Here is an 18,659-nt window from a genome sequence, read left to right as displayed (position 1 = left end):
GTCAGGTGACAGCCACATCGCGGTTAGTATCTGCTGTGAAGCTGATTTCTCTTGCTCTATTACAAAGGAGCCTGTTTCGATTGGTCGTTAAAGCATGCATTTTACCTTAATCATCCATATGCAACAGACTAGACGTTTAAAGCAAACCAAAACAAAACCCAACCTGGAGAAACTAGCACGTCCTATAAGGGCTGGTTAGGTTGTAAGTTAAATAAACACAGTAGGCGATACATGAACAGCGACTGCAAGACTTGTGCACAGCCGTTCGGATGAAGAACGCGCGCAGGACCCGCGCAGCCCGGCCAGTCGGCACACTCATTTCAGAAGCCAGACTGTAAGGAAGCGTCAGGCACACACGCTGACCAAGCTCTCTGCACTTGCGCGGCAGAAGTCCTGTAGAGCAGCCAATCAGGTAGCAAAACTTGGTGTGAGGGCGGGACTTCCTTCTGAAGCGCGCACGCGTGGGTACAAGTCCCGCCCCCGGAACTGCGGTGGAAGCTGCAGCTGAGAGACGGCGTCCGACATTTCTGAGGCGGCTGACCCGCGTGAGAGCAAGCCGGAGCGGCGTATCCACGCGGTGAGTACCGGGGCGGGAGTGGGCTGAGGCCGCACCGGGTAGGGATGTGGGGCGAGACGTCTGGTGGGCTTTGCCGGGTCTTCGGGCTCCCTGGGTCGGGCGGGGGAGGCCGCCGTGCCGGGCGGGCCTAGCAGGCGGCGCGCGGGTCCCCGCGTCCGGGGCCTCTTGGTTGTCCAGGCCCGGCGGCTTCGGCCTGGAGGCTCCGTGCGCGGGTTAGTGCTCCGGGCGAGGCGAGAAGCCTGTCGCTCGGCCGGCGCCGAGGAAGACCTTGCCTAGCTTGCTCTGCAGCGCCGCGCTCCCTGCGTCCTCGTCCCCATTGTAGTGACGTCCCCGCTCCCTGCTCGAAGCTGGACCCCGGTGGATTGTGGTCGTGGCTTGCCTTGCCCGGGGGGGTGAACCTAAACTGCGTGCCTTTGGGCCTCCCCCGCCTGGCGCCATGCTGAGCGAGTTTTTGACGTGCGTCACCATTTCTTCTTTCTTTTGTCTTTTTGAGACAAGGTCTCGCTATGCAGTTAGGCTGGCCTTGAGCTCACTTTGTAGTCCAGGCTGGTCGCGAACTCCCAGCGATCCTCCTGCCTCAGCCTCCCGAGTGCTGGGATTATAGGCGTGTGTCACCACGCCTGGCTGAGTGAGTTTTTGACGTGCGTCACCATTTTTTTTGCGTGTGGCGATCCAGGTGCTCCCTCTGTGGGGAAACTGAGGTTCACGGAATCGGATGCTTTCACTGTTGGCTGGCAAGAACAGGCAGGTGGTGGGTCCGAGTTTGAAGCGAGGTTTGACTTCTGAAGTGTTTGTTGCCTCAGAGCCCTGTGCTTTTCATTTAGCGAGGTTTTGTGCTCCACATAATTTGTTGTCTTTCTTAGCTTTTCTAAACAATATGAATCGAGTTCCACGCAAAGAGTTGTGCCAAATGTTCTTTAAACTATTTAAAATGCAATGAAAAAAGCATTAAAAAGAATTTTAATCCAAGTGGCAAAGGCCAGAACGATGCAGCAGGCATGTGCCCTCTCGAACAACAAAAAACTTCTGAGTCTTCTGTATAGCAAATCTCATTCTCCATCTTTTACACTATTTCAGCTCAGGTACTGTTAGGATCCTCCCCCCTTTGTAGGTGAAAACACTGAGGTTTAGAGAGAAGTAAGCTGCCTTGCTCGAGGTCACACGCTCATTAAGTGTTAGATCTGGAATTCAAGCCAGGTTTATCTCATGTCTTTGCTCCATTTCCTATAACCTCTCTGTTCCAAGCCAACCTGCCTGTTCTTGGGTGTATGTCTTTTTTCAGCCGGGAGCATCTCCTCCAGGTGGGAGCAGCTTTTTATTGATTGATTGAGACAGTCTCACTGTGTAGTCCAGGCTAATCTGGAACTGTCTATGTAGCCCAGACTGGCTCGCATTTTCAGTGATCCTCCTGTCTCAGCCTCCTGAGTGCTGGGATTACAGGCGTGCCCCAGCATGCCCAGCTGGGAGCAGCTGTGTTACAGCAATCTATGTGTGACCAGTTCTTTGCAGAGCACAGTAATTGATAGGTTGCTTAGACAATATTTATTGCCTTAGAACTCTGTGCTTCTCAGTCACCAACCTAAAGGAACATTTCTCTCCTTTTCAGCAACCATGAAGTTGAAGGAGACAGAATCGAGGCAAAAGCTACCACATCATGACAAATTTCAGACAAAGGGCATTAAAGTTGTGGGAGAATGGAAGCAGGTGCCGATTGACCCAAACGTGTTTGCAGATGGACAGATGGATGACTTAGTCTGCTTTGAGGAACTGACAGATTACCGGTTGGTCTCCCCTGCCAAGAATCCCTCCAGTCTCTTCTCAGAGGACCCCAAGAAGAGAAAGGTGCAGACAGTTCCAGAAGAGGAGGGAGAGTCCAGCTCCCCAAAGAAAAAGATCAAATTGAAGAAGAATAAAGATGTGGTACTGATTACCGAAGAAACCTCTACCCGGAAAGAGTTTGAGGTTGAAGATGTTGAACCAGAGCCCCAGGGAGATGGCACTGTTTGTCCTGGTCCAGAGGAAGGGAAGATAGCATCAGAAGCCCTGGTACAAACTGTTCCAAAAAAGAAGAAAAACAAGGGGAAGAAAAAGTTACAGCCTTCCCAAAGCACTGTCCCTGAGGTGCCCAAAAAAGCTAAGACATGGATGCCTGAAGTGCATGACCAGAAAGCAGATGTGTCAGCCTGGAAGGACTTGTTTGTGCCCAAGCCAGTTCTCCGAGCACTCAGCTTTTTAGGCTTCTCTGCACCCACACCAATCCAAGCCCTGACCTTGGTGCCCGCCATCCGTGACAGGTTGGACATCCTTGGGGCTGCTGAGACAGGTAAGGGCAGCTTTGACAGGGCAGGATTCAATCTGTAACTGTTAATAGGTTGGAGAACTGGGAGAGAACTGTTGAGACTATAACCCCAAAGACAGTGTTTAGTGAAGGTGTTGAGACGTCAGCCAGCTCTGGGTTGAAACCCACCCCTTCCAGATTTTGCTACCCTAGCTTTCTCTCTCTGCACCCTGTTATAAAATACAGATAAAAGCACTACTTTATGTCTTGTGTTGTTGGGAAGGTTAATTGCTACAGTAAAGTTTACACAGTACATTGGAAATGATCTGAAAATGGTAATTTTTCTTTTTAAACCCTTTCTAAATGGCTCAAAGGAATAAGGTAGGGCTAAGATCAGCCTGCTAAAGAAGTAAATGTATCTTCTTCAATATAGGGGAGAACTGTCATTCTCGAGTTGTTCAAATGTAAAAAATTTAAAAAGTAGAAGTTAATTTTAACAAACATTTAATGAGTGGTATCAATATTATTTCAAAATGTAATTTGTGTAAGATTATCAATGAAATGTTTTGTGTTTATACTTTTACACTAAATTTTCAAAATCTGGTATGTTTTAATTTACAGTACACACCAATTTAGAGTAATTACATTTGAAGTGTTTAGTAGCCATAGTTTTAGTCCCTGCATATTGTTATAAACATAGACCCTGCTAGAAACAGTAAACTTGATATACGGTCCTGTGGGAAAATCCTGTAGATGGATGAGCAAGGAAAAACCAAGAAAGGGGAATGGAGATAATAATTACTTAGAACATGTACCGGACTGCACGTACTGTGCAGTGAACTGTGTTAAGTGCTTTATATTGAGAACTCAAGTTTCCATAACTACCGTGAAGTAATTATTTCATTTTTACTTTATTTGCCATACTGGGGGTTAAACCCAGGGCCACTGACTACATCCCCAGCCCTTTTATATTTATTTAATTTATTTAAGTTGTTCAGGCTGGGCTCAAACTTGAAATCCTCCTGCCTCAGCCTTCCAGGCGTTCATCTCACCAGCTCATTATTCCCATTTTATAGATGAAGAAATTCTGCCTCACAGAGAATAGATTTCCTAAAACTGAAAAGGCAAGCCCATATTCTAGGATAGGTCTTTGTGTCCTTAAGTGTTGTGCTATACCGATTTGGTATGTGCAGAGTCAGTGTCTTTGTGACCCACAGTGGCTAGAGCTGACATTTGGATCTACAGTGCTCTGTTCCCCCATAGAATGCTGTGTATCCGCAGGTTCAGCACTAGAAAAGACATGGGACAGGCCTTACATTTGGTACTGTAGATAAGCTGCTGCCCATGAAACAGTGAATATAACCATTGCTCTGAAAAGATGCCTCAGGTTTCTTTGTAATCCCTATACCCCCTCATCCTATCCTTATTCCTGGGCAGGTAAACCACTGATAAGCTATCACTAAATCACTATAAATTAGCTTCCACTTTCTAGAATTTTATATAATAGAATCATACAATGTGTACTTTTGGGAGGAGGGATAACAGGTTCTTTTTTATTTAGCATAATTTGAGCTTATGCCATGTTACTGCAAATACCAGTACTTTATTCCTTTTTATTAGTGAGATTCTGACGTACAGCACAATTTACTCATCCATCTGGGTTTTTTTTGGTGTGGGGGGGGATTGTCTTTTTTGAGATAAGGTTTCGCTATGCAGTTCAGGCTGGCCTTGATCTCATTTTGTATCCCCAGCTGGCCTCAAACCCATGGTGATCCTCCTGCCTCAGCCTCTGGAGTGCTGGGATTACAGACATGCACTACCACACCTGGTTCATCTAACTGTAGATGAGACATTTTGGAAATTACCAATATTTAGATGTATCAGTCTTTGTTTGGGCATATTCTTTTTTTTACACTGCTTCACTTGTATTATAAGAATCATACAAGAGTTTATTTCCATTTCTCCCCTCCTTTGTGCTTTTTGTTATATATTTCTGTGTGGTTAAAGTCCCAAAAGAAATTTTATATATATATTTATATAGTTACCAGTTCTGATACTCTTGATTCTTTGTGTAAAGATTTTCATCTGATACCATCTTTTTTTCTTCACGAAAGACTTCCTTTAGCGTTTCTTTTAATTGTGTTGCTAGCGAATTATTTCAGTTTCTGTATACCAAAAAACCCTTTATTTCACATTGCTTTTAAAGAGTTTTTTCTTAAAATTTTCAGATTGTTTTTCAGGCTTTCAAATAAAAATGTTGTGCTTCCTCCTGCTTTTTTGTTTCTGATGGAAATTTTGTTTTTCTTACCTAAAGTTTTATGGATCTGTTTTACCACTGTTGTGACCGTCGTCATCTTCTTCCTCCTCCTCTTCTCATAATACCTTATTTCCTTGAGTGGCTAAAGCTGCTCATTTTCTTTCAGAATTATTTGTGAACCTTCTTTAATGCTTATCATGATCTTTTTCCTCCAGAGATCATTCTACCTAGGCAGTTTACTTTGGAATGCCTCCCAGGCTTCCCTAGGGGTGCTGGAGTTACAGAGTCCTGAACACTCTACATACATACACATACACAGATGTAAGCCATTTACATCTTCACTAAGCATTTATCAGCCAGTGGCATTGCAGTTTGAGGTACAGCAGCAAAACTAGCAGTAGCTTCTTTTTCCTTCACAATTTCATGGAAAGAAGAGTCATTCCTAGTTCTTAGCAGTCACATATGATTCTTTTCCTTCCTTGAGATCTTTCAGCTTTTTAGTTAAAGCAAGAAGTTTACGGCTGCTCCTTGGCGGATCTGAGTTGTCAGCCTCACTCCTCTTGTACTCCGGGGGCCGTTCTTGAGCAAAATGAGCGTTACATAAACACAGGCAGTGACATTAGCTCTGATAACTGAGGTGGCTGCTGGGTGACTGTGGGGAGGGAAACAGGGGAGCACAAACAGTGTGAATACTTGAGACAAAGGGAAGATTTTATTTCTTGGGTGAGAGGAGCCAGAAAGTGCAAGAGTTCATCATGCCACTTGGAATGGAGTCTAATCTAACACTTATAAATTGTTTATTTCTGGAATTTTTTCGTTTATATTTTCAGACCTGGTTGACTACAAGTAACTAAAATCATGGGAAATAAAATGCCAGTTAAGGAGATGTTGCTGTAATTCTCAGCTTGAGGTGTTGCTTGTTTTCCTACTCAGGTGATGTGAATTTGGGCTCCATGAACTGTATGTTCAAAAGTCAGTTTGAAAAATCTTTACGCATGGACAAAAGTGCTATATTTAAATTTTCTGAAAAACTTAGAAAATTTCCTTTCCTCCCCTCTTCACCAAAGAAAGGTCTTAGGAAAGTTCCTCTTCCCCACTTTCGAGTGTCTTGTTCCTTTAAAACAACAAAACTTGTCCTTTTCTTTATGGTTTCATTGCTTGGATGTTTACAGTTCATCACTGCCAAACTCAGGTCTCAGTGTCTGTCTGCCAAACTTCTCCTTGTGCTCTAAAATACAGATTTCTCTGACTGCCTTGCTCTGCAGGAACCTGTGCAGAGTGGAGGAGCTTTTTGTATTGGTCAGGGTAGCCCTTAGCTATTTCAAGGTCCTTTATTCGGTGCAAAAGAAAGCCCTAGATGAGAAAAAAAATACATACATTTGTTGATTCAGACCATTTTGTTTTATTTCTTAAGGAAGTGGGAAAACTCTTGCCTTTGCCATTCCAATGATTCATGCAGTGTTGCAGTGGCAGAAGAAGAAGACTTTGCCCATCGCAGGTAACACGAGAGTGCCACCTGGAGAGCCTCGATCACCAAGTAAGGCTGGAACTGAGACTGGAGTGTTGCCCAGTGAGGCTGGAGTTGAGACTGTAGCACTCCCCAGTGATGCTGGATTTCAGGCCAGAGCCAAAACCATTGCCTCCATCTCAGACCAGGCCCTGCTCTGTGATGATGATGCTGGTGAAGGGCCTTCTCTGATTGAAGAGAAGCCTGTCCCCAAACAGATGGAGAACGAAGAAGAAATGCTTGATGGAGAACAGACTGGCAAGTTAAAACAGGAGCTGGATGGCAAAATTGTTACCTGTAAAACACATCCAAAGCATCCTCTGCTTGGACTGGTTCTGACTCCCACACGAGAGCTGGCCGTCCAGGTCAAACAGCATATTGATGCTGTGGCCAGATTTACAGGTGAGGTTTAATTCTGCTTAATAAGTATTTCCTCAGTAAATCCTAACTGCTGAGTGGTAAAGGTGAGTGAACTGTGCCTTTTGCCCTCTAGGAAAGACCTTTGTCATCTGCGGTAGAATTAAATCCTACAGAGGCATTTTCTTAATTCTCCCAAGGATGCTGCTTAGCTAAATCCATTCTAGAGACTGTACAGAGGAAATTAGTTAGTTTATTGGATAGAGATGCTTAGGACAGGGGCAAGCAACCTGCCTGTTTTTGTAAGTAAAGTTTTATTAGAATGTAGTTGCACCTGTGGCTGTATGCAGCCTGTGGCTGCTTTTGTATCACAGTGGCAAAGTGGTATAAAGTTAATTGTGACAGACCGTGTGCTTCACAAGGCTTAGTAATATTTCCTAGTGATCTTTTAAGAAAAAGTTTACTGACCCTTTCAGGGAAGCATATCACAACTGCAGGTAACATCCTTTCCAGCATTATAGTGCACTAATGCTCATGTTTCCCAGAGCTTTGGAGGTAGGCATGACTGATTCACATCTGTTGTGGTTGGAAGGGAGGAAGTAGAAAGAAATGAGCTTGGAGAAGTAGACAGTGCCCAGATGACAAAATACTAATTAAATGTGCTAGGAGTTGGTCAGGCCAGGCTAGTTCTTTAACACTGCCCTGGAGCCGGGGGTTGGGCTGGTGACTATCTGCTAATGTGGGGATACTGTTTGGGAGTGTGACAAAATAGTAGCCAAACTGAATAAGTGTCCTTTATGTTTTCTGTCCTATAGGAATTAAAACTGCTCTTTTGGTTGGTGGGATGTCTACACAGAAACAGCAGAGGATGTTGAACCGTCATCCTGAGATTGTGATTGCCACACCAGGACGGCTATGGGAGCTTGTTAAAGAAAAGCAGTCTCATTTAAGCAACCTTCGGCAGCTCAGGTGAAAGATGGTACCTCTCCCTTACCCGCGCTAAAGCTTTAGGTGACGTGATAGTGTGTGCAGTGCCTTCCTTGTCCTAGAATGCCATGGTGTGGTACCATCCTGGCCCTGCACTTAGAAAGCAAGGTGTGCATGAGGGAGTTAAGTTGAGGCCCTCATGGTGATGGGAGGGTGCCTGCATGTGAGAGGTGTGGTTGAGGTGGGAGTAGGGTGTGCAGATGATTCCTCCCACCTGCCGCTAACCAGTGATGTGGCTGTCTGGATCTGCAGGTGCCTGGTAGTGGATGAGGCGGACCGGATGGTTGAGAAAGGCCATTTTGCTGAGCTGTCACAGCTGCTAGAGATGCTCAATGACTCCCAGTACAACCCAAAGAGACAGACACTTGTTTTTTCTGCTACACTGACCCTGGTACATCAAGTTCCTGCTCGACTTCTTCATAAGAAGCATGTTAAAAAAATGGACAAAACTGCCAAACTTGACGTCCTCATGCAGAAGATTGGCATGAGGGGTAAGCCTAAAGTTGTTGATCTCACAAGAAATGAGGGTACAGTAGAGACGCTGACAGAGACCAAGATCCACTGTGAGACAGGGGAGAAAGACTTCTACCTGTACTACTTCCTGATGCAGTACCCAGGCCGCAGCTTAGTGTTTGCCAACAGCATCTCCTGTATCAAACGCCTGTCGGGACTCCTCAAAGTCCTGGATATCATGCCTCTGACGCTCCATGCCTGCATGCACCAGAAGCAGAGGCTCAGAAACCTCGAGCAGTTTGCCCGGCTGGAAGAGTAAGTCAAGCCTTTCTCTGAATACTAAGCCTGTAGCCACTGGGCCAAGGGGAACCCAGCACAGTAGGAAAATGACAGGAAGTCCCCTTTTGTCATAGGGTCCTTAATAGTAAAAGGCAGCCATGTTTTTATTTATGTGTTTGTTCAGTATTTGGCCGGGTCACCCTTAGTTAGTGTATTTGTTTGCTATTATTAATGCTCTATAGAAATTTCTATAAGTAATATTTCTATAAGTGACTATACTTACTATTTTTTTTGGTTTTTTTTTTTGTGTGTGTGTGTTTTTTCTGGGACCAGGAATCGAACTCACGACCTTGCGCTTGCCTGGCATGCACTGTGCTGCTGAGCTAAATCCCCAGCCTTATACTTACTATTATTGAACATTTAGACAACAGATAATGTCCTGTGCTGACACTTTAGGTGTATTATCACATTTAGTTATTTCTAATGTCCTTGAGCAACAGCAGAATAAATTCTGGTTAAGAGCACAGACTGAAACAGTGCTGTCAATCAGATCCTGCCTCCTTCACTTCTTAGCTGGTCAAGTTATTTAATATCTGTGTGCTGCATTTTCTCATAATTGGGATAATTACAGAAACTATCTCATGGAGTTGTTAGAAGGATAAAGTAATTGAGAGTTGATTTGTGTAAAGTTCTTGGAACAGTCTTTGGCACATAGTATGTGCTTGCTAAATGTTAGCCTCAATAATTACTATCTCAACTACCACTATTCTCATAGATGAAAAAGTCAAGTCTGAGATCAGCTCACCCAAGGTTTCCTTCTTAGACATGGCAGAGCTGGGCCTCAGCCAAGTCTGTCAGACCCCAGAGTCCATGCTGCCTCTCACTGACCTATTTGTTCTTCTGTCTTTGGATCAGACTGCTATTCAGGGAGCAGGTTGCAAATAGTCTGGGGAAGAGTAAATTTGTGGTGGTGCTAGATGAGGTCACTGATGCAGAGTATATATATGGCCTCATTTAATTCACTGGAAGGGGCCTTCTGTCTTTGTAGAGTATGACATAGTGGGTTAGTGAGGCTGAGGTTTGGATCTTGATGCTGCCTATATCCATCTTGGGAAGTAAATCTCTCTGACCCTTTTTTTTTTTTTTTTTTTGAGACAGGGTCTTGCTATGTAGTTCAGGCTGGCCTTGAATTCACTTATGTATCTCAGGCTGGCCTTGAACTTAAGGCAGTCCTCTTATGTTAGCCTCCCAAGTGCTGGGATTGCAAGTGTACAGCACCACACCTGGTGCCTGCTTCTTTAGGGAGTCTCTTATAAGATGGTTGTAACTACTGTATTGTAGTGTTTGAAGTGTTCAAGTGGTGGGAGTTTAATGATTGCTCTTAGTTATGATTATGAATATGCTTTCTGTCTCCATAGTTGTGTTCTCTTGGCAACAGATGTGGCAGCTCGAGGTCTGGATATTCCTAAAGTTCAGCATGTCATCCATTATCAGGTAGGGCTGTCTGGGGCCTTCAAGGCATCTTGCACTGAATGAGGGATTTTTACATCAAAGGTGGAAAGAAGAAGAGGAGTTACTGGTCCTCAGTCCCCCTGCAGTAGATATACCACTGGGACCTAGGACTTACTGCTGCCAACTTTGGGAATGCTGGTGAGATTCAGACTCAGGAAACCTGGTATGGTTTGTACGCTTATGTCAAGTAAGCTTCTCTACAAACTGTAGTATTTGATATCATCAGATTAGAGTCTTAGTTTCTTTCATGAAATGGATAATAAGTTAAGCATGTGTCTTAGTTTTCTGTTGCTATAATAGAATATCTAAGATTAGAGGATAATTTACAGAGAAACAAGATTTGTTTTGGCTCGTGCTTCTGGAGGCTGAATGGTCCAAGAGCATGGCCCCAGCATCTGCTCAGCTTCTGGTGGGAGCCGCAGGGCAGAAGGACGAACAGATAACCTTGATTTTTAACAACGCATTCTCGTGGTAACTAACGTAGCCCCTTCAGAGCAAAAACTTCCTCCCTTGAGATGCCATTAATCTATTCAGGGAACTCTGCCCTATGACCCAAACACCTCACATTAGGGTCCCACTTCCCAACACTGCTGCACTGAGGAATTAAGCCTCAGCATGAGCCATAGTAGGGACAGATAATAGGGACAGATCAGGGCAACATGCTAATGGTTATCTTGGTGTAGGAAGTAGAAAAATACGGTAGGAAGACCTCCCTTGGCTTAAATCCCAGCAATCTTGATCAAGTTATTAGATCTCCCTGCACCTTTGTTTTCTGATGTGTTAAATGGCAGTTATGATACTGCCTCCTTCTTAGGTTCTGACTAAAGTAAAATAAGTTACTATTTTACAAAACGCTTAAAAAGTTCCCTGGCTCATTGTAAGCACATGCTTAATGTTAGTGCAGGATGATAGTAGCAGTATCATTAGTGTGTGCAACTTGTAAAGTACGAGTAGTCGCTAGGAATATGGGCTCCAAAGCCAGAATACCAGGCTTTGAATCCCATCTGATGTTTTATAAGTGGCTAGATAAGAGTGAGTTACTTAGTACCTCCTGTTCCATGTCATTGTAATGGTGCTACCTACCCCATAGGGTTGTCATGAGAACTAGAGTGAGCTCATGGCGAAGCACCCAGCACACGGTTAGTACTCAGGAAATGGTAGTTATGACATTTTTATTGTTTTTCTTTGTAATCCTTCTTTGTGGTTTTAAAAATCTCTAGGGTGTGGATTTCAAATGAGCAAATCCCTACTTCCATTTAGGGAGGGGTTGGGTCATTTCCTGGGGGACAGAGCAAGATGCAGGCCCTGAGAATTCCTTGGGTTCCCCTAAGAAGTGTCAAATCCAGCATGGGGAAGGACAGTGAGCGGGCAGAAGTCACTAGAAAGTTACAGGACTTTATAGGAAAGTATTTTACTTTGGGAAAAGGCTGTGGCTGTGCAGAGGGAGGAAAGCAAAAAGGGAAAACATGTAGGATTGGGCAGTGTTGGGGAGACTTGGCCCAGAGTGGGAAGATGGCCGTGTTGGGAGAGGAGTAGGTGACTTTGCTGAAGCTGGCAGGTAACTTGGGGTCAGGTCATCAGTGAAACACCCTGAGTGTAACTGAAGAACAACAGATCTCATTTCTAGAACCAGTTCCCAGTGGCTGTGTAGAGTACTATATTGAAAAAGATACCAAGACGTTCGCTGGCCTCAGAGGAAAAGACTCAGCACCCGTGCCACATATGTTTTAGTTACTTTTCTCTCGTTGCTGAGACAGAATACCCCGACACCCAAAAAAATTAAAGGAGGAAAGGTTTATTTAGCTCACAGTTTGTGGAGGTTTCACTCTAATCAGCTGGCTCCAGGGCAGGGTGGTGTGGCACAGGGGCAACAGGTTAAGGCAGCAGAAGACAGCAAAAGCAACAAGGGCAAAAGTCAGGGAGAGCAAGCCTTTTTTCCTCTCTTATATTGTAAGCAGGCTAGCCACCTGCTAGGGCAGGTGTGGCACTCATACCTTGTCCCTGCCAGACTCTTGCACAGGATGAGAATGTTTACAAAGTAAGGAGCCTGGCCCCCTGCTGAGTGGCTTCATTAAACTTCTAAACTTCTCAAGTTGACACAGGGTATCAATCATTACAAGTACTATATTGGAAAAGATACCAAGCTGTTTGCTGGGCTTATTGGAAAGATACCAAGCTGTTTGCTGGAAAAGATGCTGCCTGATCAGTGGAGTGTGTAATGGGAGTAGGGGAGAAAAGGCTGTCAGCGCCCGTGCCACGTGTTCTGTGGGTACTGTGTCCAGTATGTATTTGAGTGGAGGTAATGTAGCCCCAAGGTTGACATGATACCTGGACTGGACTGCTTCACCTTGAGTTCTGGCTCCCCATCCCCTTAGTTGGGTGACCTGCAAGGAGGTTTGACCTTTCTGTATTTTAGTTTCCTGGTCTATATAATGGATTATCAGAAAGTATCTATCTTATACTGAGGGTTAAATAGTATAATACATGCATAGTGGGTGCAGTGCAATCACTCGGTGTTGGTTATGAGAACCAAGTACTGTATAAAGAACCTGCTGCGTTTCTTCAGGTAGAATGAGGTTATAGTCCAACCTGACTCAGGAAGATGACACCGGCAGCATGATCTAGGGCATGGTGAACAGGAGTGAGAGAACTAGATTGGAATTGATTGCCATGGTCCACTTCAGTGGTTATGAGGACTTGCAGCAGGGGGTGTGGGAGGGCAGAGCCTACACAGTGAATAGGCTGAATCTGGGAGTTTGAATATGGGACTAAGGGAGCCGGTGTGAGATTGTTCCCCGGTGCTGCAGAGGTACCTACCTGCCTGGCTGGTAGGGAGGAGCACCCGCTTTGGGGAAGTGGCCCTGAGGGATAGGAGTGTTTTGTCAGTGGCTGTGTCTGACCCCAGTTCCTGTTTTGGCAGGTACCTCACACCTCAGAGATTTACATCCACCGAAGTGGTCGAACTGCTCGTGCCACCAGTGAAGGCCTCAGCCTGATGCTCATTGGGCCTGAGGATGTAGTCAACTTTAAGAAGATTTACAAGACCCTCAAGAAAGATGAGGACATCCCACTCTTCCCTGTGCAGACAAAGTATATGGATGTAGTCAAGGTAAAAAAGAAGTTTTCTTCACAACCCAGTGCTGAGGCAACTGCTACTACCTTACAGAATACCATGCTCTGATATTCTGGCAGCCTCGTGCTTAGAAACTGAAAAAGGTTCTGTAAGCAGCTGAACAGGGGGATTTGTCAAGAAAAACCCAAAAAACAAAAAACTAGGAGTGCCATACCAGGGAAAAGCAAGAAAAGGGGAGTGATGATAGACGGGAGTTTTTTTCTCCTTCAGCCACGTCTTCGCTGTCTGGTGCTGGTCTCCACTCACCTCAGTGGATAGGGCAGTGAGTGTGGCCACATGGACAACCTGTGTGGGAGCTGTGAGTAATGAGACAGGCACTAAAGTTGAGAGAGATACTAAAGGTTTGGCTTGTCCCTGAAGCAGAAATCAGTAAATCCTGCCTTGTGGGTTCATTGTCACCCAGCAGGTGTTTGCCACTGGGTGCTGCTTACCATGGGCCAGTGTGAGAGACCAGAGGGGTGAGTTTTCTGGCAGCGGGGAGGTGTTCAGCAGTTTGTGAGCTGGCCAGCTGCGTCGGGTTCAGGTTGAAAATGTGGGGTTGGAGGCTGTAGGTATGTTGGGACGAGAAGGCATTTCTTCCTGCAGTAGAGATGTGGAGAGCTGAAGAGAAGAGAGTTCCAGAAATTGAGAGAGCAAAAGCAGGGCGCAGTCAAGGACTCAGAGCTACTGTGGCTCAAAAGGATTATTAGCTGTGTGGAAAGATGGTGGGGGATGACGAAATGGGGAGATCATGGAAAATTCCTGTTAGGAAGGAGGACGGGACTCACATGGCTTGCCATGGCTCCGTCCCCCATTCTGCGGGATATCCTGTCACTGCAGTCTAATCTGAAGCCAATGAGGAGAGTTGTGGCAGCCAGCTGTGATATCTGGGGGAAGGAGTTCATGCTGAACCAACTGTAGCACAGCAGCCAGCGGGATTGCTGGGGGCAGTACATTGGGAAAGCAGCCCTGTGATTGTATATCACACATCCATGTGACAATCGCCCTCTGGGCCTTAATCAGGGGCTCAGACAAACATGTTTCAGTAGGAGCTGAGTATATCCTGACTGCTGATCTCAAGAGCTTTTGTACAGTACAATTTCAGGGAGACTTTGCTTCCCAAAGGCCTGAATCCTCTATCAGCCGAATACTCTGTGTTCCTCTCCCCCAGGAGCGAATCCGCCTAGCTCGACAGATTGAGAAATCTGAGTACTGGAACTTCCAGGCTTGTCTGCATAACTCTTGGATTGAGCAGGCCGCAGCTGCCCTTGAGATTGAGCTGGAAGAAGATATGTATAAAGGTAAGCCTTTGGGCTGGATGAGAGTGGAGGAGGGGACATTCAGTTTTTCTTTTACATTGGAACTTTCCATACTACTGTGGGCCCTGTCAGAACCAGCTAAATGCCCTTTCATATTTTGCTAATGGCCCCTAATCCCTGATGAGCCTAATGCCCTTTGCTGCTTCTCTCTCACAAAGATGGGCTGCAGAGTCTCGTGCAGGGAGCAGGTGCCCATGCAGCAGACTGCCACATTTAGTGCTAGCTCATTTCCTTAACCAGCTGTGTGACCAATTCAGATTGTTTAATCTCTCAGCTGTACCTCAGCTTCCTTACCAAACTACTTGCCTCCCGGGGTTATAAAGATGATTAAAGGATATCAAGGGTGTACAACACTACCTGGCAGTAAGCTGTTTATTTATCATCATTCCTGTTGTACCTACCTTCTCAGCTGGTGAAGCACTTCCATGTCATCATCTCATTTGATCTCCAGTGTCATGACATGAACAGAGCAGGAATTACTGTCCTTTTTGTATGAAGCTCACAGAGAGAAGGGATTTGTACAGTGAAACAGTGCTACCACCAGGCACTGCCTGAGCCTTACTCTGGAGGGACAGTGTTGCAGGGATGAGTCTTCATGGTCCCTGCATAGGAAAGGGAGAACCAGATCTACCACAGGTGACACCAGTGTTATGATCAGTGCCCATGGCTCTACCTAGTCATGGATGCCCATGGAATTCACTGGTATCTCAGGGCCAGAGGCAGCAAAGTCAGAGTTAATGCATGCTGTCTGCTCAGCTTGGGAGCCAGGAGCCAGAGAGTGGGCTTGATGTGAGTAGCTCAGGCCCGTGGCTTAGATGAAGATGTAGGGGGCTGAGGGTGGGAGGTGGGGAGCCCTTGGCCAGGCCTCCCTGTGCACATGGAGTCACAGCACAGGTGGTGAGGTGCAGGAGAGCTGAGCTGCAGACAGGTATTCATTGTCCTGAGGGATTTTTAGCTGTCAGTTTGCCAAAGCCCAGGTGAACAGAGGCAGCAAGTGGGTGTAGAAGGAAACCTGACTTTCAGTCAAGGTACTTGGCTACTACTATTCTTGACACCTGGCTCTGTGAGCTGGTGTCCCTTCTAAGCCCAAGCTGCCTCATCTATAAAGTCAGAAATGAAAACAATTTCTGCCTTTAAGGTTTTCATGTGGAATAAAGGACAGAGTGGTCCTGCCTATCCTTCCTAATGTTTATAGTTCCCATCAAGCCACCACTAGCTTCTGCAGACAGCTTTGGAACCCTGCCTCCCCAGGGTAGTTCCAAAACAGTTTGTTTTAGCCATTAAAGGGAAACAGAATGTTTCTGCATACATAGTCCAATTTGATCTTGTTTCCTTTGTGTCTCTAGGAGGAAAAGCAGACCAGCAAGAAGAGCGTCGGCGACAAAAGCAGATGAAGGCCCTGAAGAAGGAGCTGCGCCATCTGCTTTCTCAGCCGTTGTTCAAGGAGGACCTAAAAACCAAGTATCCCACTCAGTCTGGCAGGCTGCCGGTGCTCGCCGCTGCCCCGAGGAGTGGCGAGTCTGCGTTGAGCTGCCTCTCCAGACAGAAGCAGCAGCCCCGACGACAGCAGCAGCAGGGACCACCGCAGCCAAGTACAAGTGCACTGTGACTGCCCTAGTCAGGCTGTGGTGGTGCCCGCATGGTGCTGTCAGTTCTCCGCTGATCTGTGAGTCCCTTACTCTACCACCCCTCGTTAAGAAAATCTGCTCTTCCGCCCTGTACCAGGAGAGACCCTGTGCAGATTTGTGTTGTGGAGTAAGAATTCTATGCAGCAGCTTCATCTTTCTGTATTCCAGTGTTTACAGGCTTCTTCTGTGTTCACCTTGTTCTCTTGAATTAAAAACAATGGTCACAGCCAGCGTGTCATCCTAGTATTTGTAGCCAGAAGATGCGGGGCAGGGCAGTGTGTTTCCTCATTAACATCAGCACAGGTCCCTTAATAGGGTAAGAGTAGTGTCACAGGCTCTGGCTGCAGGTCATCGGCACGCAGCACAGCATCTGCCTGACCCGCTCTACCCTACTCCCTGTCTGTGGCAGAATGGGCTCCTTGTACTTGCTCAGTCCCAAGAATTCATGCACCTATTTGCAGAACAGGCTTTTCCCTTGGCTTGGGACGCCTCTGTCCCTACTCTGGAGGTGTGCTGTGTCCGGAGGAGTGACAGTGCTCTTCCTGAGGGCCTCAGTGCCTATGCTCACATTCTCGTAGTACTGGCCACTCTGTTCTCTTGGCTGAGCTCTGTGGGGTGCAGCCCTCAGGCCTGGGCTCAGGGGCTAGTGTAGGCCTGTGCTGAGGAGCACGTGGCCTGCTGCCTGCTTGCCTTGGGCCACGTGGGTGAGCAACCACAGCTGCCACACAGAAGCCCGGGTTTCTGCACAGCTGTCTGGACTTTGAGATGCCCATGTGGAACACAGTACAGCTGCATGGTTCAAGGAACCTGTGGGTTTGAAGAAAATACACATGTGGACCAAGGTACCCCAAGATCCAAGGACCTTCCCTCCCTTAATATGCATTTTTGGAGTTGAAGAAACACTGGTTAAGATGGTTCAGAGTCACACTGCAGTCAGATGGAGTTAGGACTCAGTGCATCTTCCTTCTAGGCCCAAGGCAACCTCACACAAGTGCTTTGGTCTTGGGAGTCAGCAGTGTGGCTGGGGAATGTCCCCTACCCTGCCTCCCTCCAGTGTCATGTAGAGACCTGCCAGCAGAAAACAGAAGAGCACGTCCCATCCGGAAGCCAGCTCCTGCCTGGCAGCGGTCAGGACAGCAGGGGACTAGCATTTTCCCAGTGGTGCAGTGGAGAAGGTAAGGGACATGCCCTGAACAGCGGCTGAACCCTGGGGAGGTCTCAAGCCACCTCTCAGCCTAAACACCAGACAGGGAGGCTGTGGTGGCATCTTCTGCCTGAGCTGCCTGAGTCCCGATTGCCATTAAGTGAAGAATATCCCTCCCCACGTAATCGCACACCCATGGCCCACAGGAGAGTGATGGTGCTCTTCGGTGCATGCCAGGTACCCAACATGAAGCCAGGACAAGTTGTTCATGGAAACCATTTTAATGCCAGGAAACGAGCTGCAGCCCAGGGAGGGAGGCACTCTCAGTACTGAGGTGACAGTGCTGCCTGTCAGGGATGGTGACACATTCACTTAGAATGTGTCAGGTCTTACAGTTGTCTTCACACAATCTCACGCCATTTGGTACAGTCAGCTGGTAGTGTGTCTGTTCCACACAGGTGGTGAGTGGAGCTCAGAGGGGCAAAGCAATTTAGGGTCACACAGCTAATGGCAAAGCTGAGATTTGAGCCCTGGGTATTTGGCTCTAAGCCCTTTTGTTTGTGCTTAAAATAGGAACCCAGACCAAAGCAAGGACACTGCTCTTTCTGTTGCTGTTTTCTAGTGCTTGTTTCCTTTGGAAAGAAAGTAATAACACAGGCAGTTGTATTGGGTCTGTGGCGTGTGGGGCAATTACCTAGGAAGTGGGAGCTGCGGCATCGCTGGCCGTTGGACACGGGTAACTCAATGCCTGGATTTCAGCAGCCCCTCCACTTCCTCAGTGCCTTCCCTTAGGGACGTGGTCCGAGGGCACACGTGGGGGAATAAAGGCAGGCCAGAATTGGTCAGTGTTTTGTGAAAAGAGCAAAGCAGCAGGGTGATGATGAAACCGACACAGCGTGCCTCTTCCCTGGGCATGGGCGCCCTGCCTCGATGACTGACCACGCCGGAAGGCAGGCCTGTGTGGGGGCACCGCGGGGAGAACGTCTCCAGCAGCGCTCCAGAGAAGCCCACACGGCCACAGGAGCACAGAGGAGCAGCCAGTCTCACTCGCTCCCTCTCAAGAGGGCCCAGGGAGGGCATCAGACAGCGCCCTGTGTGTTCACGCACTTTGGAAGTGGGTGCCTTGGAAGTGGGAGACGTGTCCAGACCCCAACATTCCTGCCCAGAGCAGGAGGGAACACTGAACAAATTCCGAGGTGAGGGTCAGGTTTACATTCCTGTAGAAAAGCTTGCGCCCTTGGATCCAAAC

General features: G+C 46.9%; 1 protein-coding gene across 1 annotated transcript; it reads left to right on the top strand.

The window, feature by feature from the left end:
* Positions 1-463: 463 nt before the first annotated feature.
* Ddx24 (DEAD (Asp-Glu-Ala-Asp) box helicase 24) lies at positions 464-16,496 on the top strand. Its single transcript, XM_005390365.1, has 9 exons — positions 464-577; positions 2,184-2,900; positions 6,527-7,021; positions 7,792-7,945; positions 8,216-8,731; positions 10,114-10,189; positions 13,128-13,316; positions 14,491-14,620; positions 15,985-16,496. Exons 2-9 carry the CDS (start codon positions 2,189-2,191, stop codon positions 16,245-16,247), a joined length of 2,535 nt encoding a protein of 844 aa, XP_005390422.1. The 5' UTR covers positions 464-577; positions 2,184-2,188; the 3' UTR covers positions 16,248-16,496.
* The last annotated feature ends 2,163 nt before the right edge of the window (positions 16,497-18,659 follow it).

Source organism: Chinchilla lanigera, unplaced genomic scaffold (assembly GCF_000276665.1).
Source record: "Chinchilla lanigera isolate Chin_1 unplaced genomic scaffold, ChiLan1.0 scaffold00037, whole genome shotgun sequence".
NCBI classification, from domain to species: Eukaryota; Metazoa; Chordata; class Mammalia; order Rodentia; family Chinchillidae; genus Chinchilla; species Chinchilla lanigera.
Note: the sequence above shows the minus strand (reverse complement) of the source record. Positions and strands in the feature narration are given on the sequence as shown.

Coding starts and splice junctions, on each gene's coding strand:
- Ddx24 (XM_005390365.1), top strand. CDS start 2,189: ATGAAGTTGAAGGAGACAGAATCGAGGCAAAAGCTACCACATCATGAC. Junction 2,901..6,526: donor CCTTGGGGCTGCTGAGACAG/GTAAGGGCAGCT, acceptor TTATTTCTTAAG/GAAGTGGGAAAACTCTTGCC. Junction 14,621..15,984: donor GGAAGAAGATATGTATAAAG/GTAAGCCTTTGG, acceptor TTGTGTCTCTAG/GAGGAAAAGCAGACCAGCAA.